Below are 2,201 nucleotides of genomic sequence, written 5' to 3'. Positions count from 1 at the left end.
GACAGTGACATGCCTTCTCACACGGCCCGCCACAGCGGCCGCGTGGCCCCCAGCAGCGGCTTTCAGGCGCCTTAGCCGACACTCCGAGCCGGCCGGCGGGAGCTCGGAAGTTCACTGAGTGCCTGGCTTTCGTGCCCCGCTCTCATGTCCCATCAGCTGCTAGCAGAGAACAGGAAGCCAGCAGTGAGGCCCCGGGGGGCTGCGGCCAGGCCTGCAGGGCCGTGGGCCTGAGGTGCGCCCTGCGGGGTGAAGTCCCCGGCCTCGGAGCCCCAGGTCGCTGAGAGCACCATCTGCCCTTGCTAGTCCCGGAGGCGCCGGATCGGCCCACCGTGTCCACCGCGTCCGAGACGTCCGTCTATGTGACATGGATTCCACGGGCCAACGGGGGTTCTCCGATCACCGCCTTCAAGGTGGAGTACAAGCGCATGAGGACAAGCGACTGGCGGGGGGGGGGGCCGAGGACATCCCCCCGTCCAAGCTGTCTGTGGAAGTGCGCAGCTTAGAACCAGGTAGGAGTGTGCGAGCATGCCTTCGTAACGTCCGCCAACTTCGGGCGCGCGCTTTCAATCCCCGTATGGGTTTTTAACTTTCCAAGCGACGTCTGCTTATTGTGTAAGAGTTTGACAATGAAGCAGGCGAGTCCCTGCCGCCCTCCCGCCTGGAGCGCTCGCGGCTTGGGCTCTGCGGCGTGCCTGTCTCGTAGCTTGCTTACGCGTCCAGTCTGCCTGGCTTCTTCCTTCTCGTTTATTTACAAGTTTCTGCCGTGGGGCTATGATCTCCAGAGAGTGACAGGGGCAGTGTGAGGGAAAGTGAGAACTCACCCCCGGGGAGGGCCATGTCACAGTCCCTTCTCCCCCATCCTCCTGGGACTTCGGGCACGCGTGCACAGGTGGCCAGCGTGTTCTTCAGCCTGCTGGGTCAGGGACCTGAACTGCAGTAGGCTGTGTGAGTCCAGCACTCTAACCAGCACGCCCCCTGCGGGCCCTTCTCTTCCCTTAACGCCATCTAGGACCACGACCCTGCGAGGTCGCGTGTGTGTTTTCCAGCATCATTGCAAACCCTTCAAAAGCTCAGCTGTGAAGAGCTGTATCCTGAACTGTGTTTTGTGGCTTTTCAGTTGTTTCTTCTTGTTTGCCACCAGGCGTGTTGCAAGGGGCCAGCAGGTAGAGTGGTTACGGTGGCCGGACTCCCTCATGGCCAGCTGTGGTCCGAGATCCAGACCCAGTGGCTTGAAAATCGGACTGGGTACACACCCAGTGTGCGTGCGTGCCCAAAATCCTACGAGAATGGAGGAGGGACTGTGGTGTGGCATCCCCCCAGGGGGGCGATTTCTCACTCTCCCTCCCACTGCCCTGCCTCTTTCCGGTGGCCGCACACCCTCTTGCAAAATTTTTAATAATTAAGAAGAGGAGGAAAAGCAAAGGAAGCGGTGAGCAGCCCGTGTGCGTGTTTTGCCGTGGGGCAGCACGAAGGAGGAGAGTGCGTCATCAGAGCCGCTGGGCGGTGCCAGGCCTCGGCAGGTCACCGGCGCTCGCGGTGCAGGTGGGAAGGAGACACTCGTCTGCGACCTTCCTTTCAGGAGGACCCAGGCTCCGCAAGGGCAGCTGAGCTGTCGGCCCGCAACACGAATCCCGTCCCTGCTCTCGCTGGTTAGGCCCTGCCCTTTTCATTTCTGGGTGTGTCCGTGTGCCGGTAATACAGACTATGAGTGTCTGAGCAGGGCCCGGCCCGGGAACGGGCAGTGCGTGGCGGTTTCAGATGGGAGCTGAGTGACCTTTCCAGTCTGAAAACCCCTTCGGGAGCTGGGGTGGTTTTGAGCTGTGAGGGTTGTGGTTTGTCCTGCAGATTCAGGGTTTTAGACACCCACACCCATGACAGCGAACCTGGGTACCCCTGGGCGGTTCGTGCCTGCCCCCACCTGCTCTCGGGTTCCGGGGGCCTCACATCAGCCTGTTTACAGATGGCCCTGGTAGCCCTTGCTGCAGGCACTCTGGGATGGACTTCGGTGGCCTGTCCTAGGACGGGAGGGTGGAGGAGCAGGTGCCCGCCCCCCCGCCCAGCCTCACGGCCAGCAACCATCTTCATAGTGCTTTGTCCTGGCACCCCCACCAGGCCCTGGGATGCTGACGGGGCGGCCACACCCACTCCTGGTTGACTGGCCCGGGGCTAGAGCCTGGGGGGGGGGCGTGGGGGCGCCCCCT

General features: G+C 62.4%; 1 protein-coding gene across 1 annotated transcript in view; it reads left to right on the top strand.

The window, feature by feature from the left end:
* Nucleotides 1-2,201, top strand: part of CDON (cell adhesion associated, oncogene regulated) — a 55,923-nt gene that overhangs the window by 26,757 nt on the left and 26,965 nt on the right. The window contains 2 exon segments of the mRNA XM_027772705.1: nt 304-446; nt 449-509. Coding sequence (XP_027628506.1) covers nt 304-446; nt 449-509 — 204 coding nt within the window.

Source organism: Tupaia chinensis, unplaced genomic scaffold, assembly GCF_000334495.1.
Source record: "Tupaia chinensis unplaced genomic scaffold, TupChi_1.0 Scaffold000037_4, whole genome shotgun sequence".
Taxonomy (NCBI): domain Eukaryota; kingdom Metazoa; phylum Chordata; class Mammalia; order Scandentia; family Tupaiidae; genus Tupaia; species Tupaia belangeri.
Note: the sequence above shows the minus strand (reverse complement) of the source record. Positions and strands in the feature narration are given on the sequence as shown.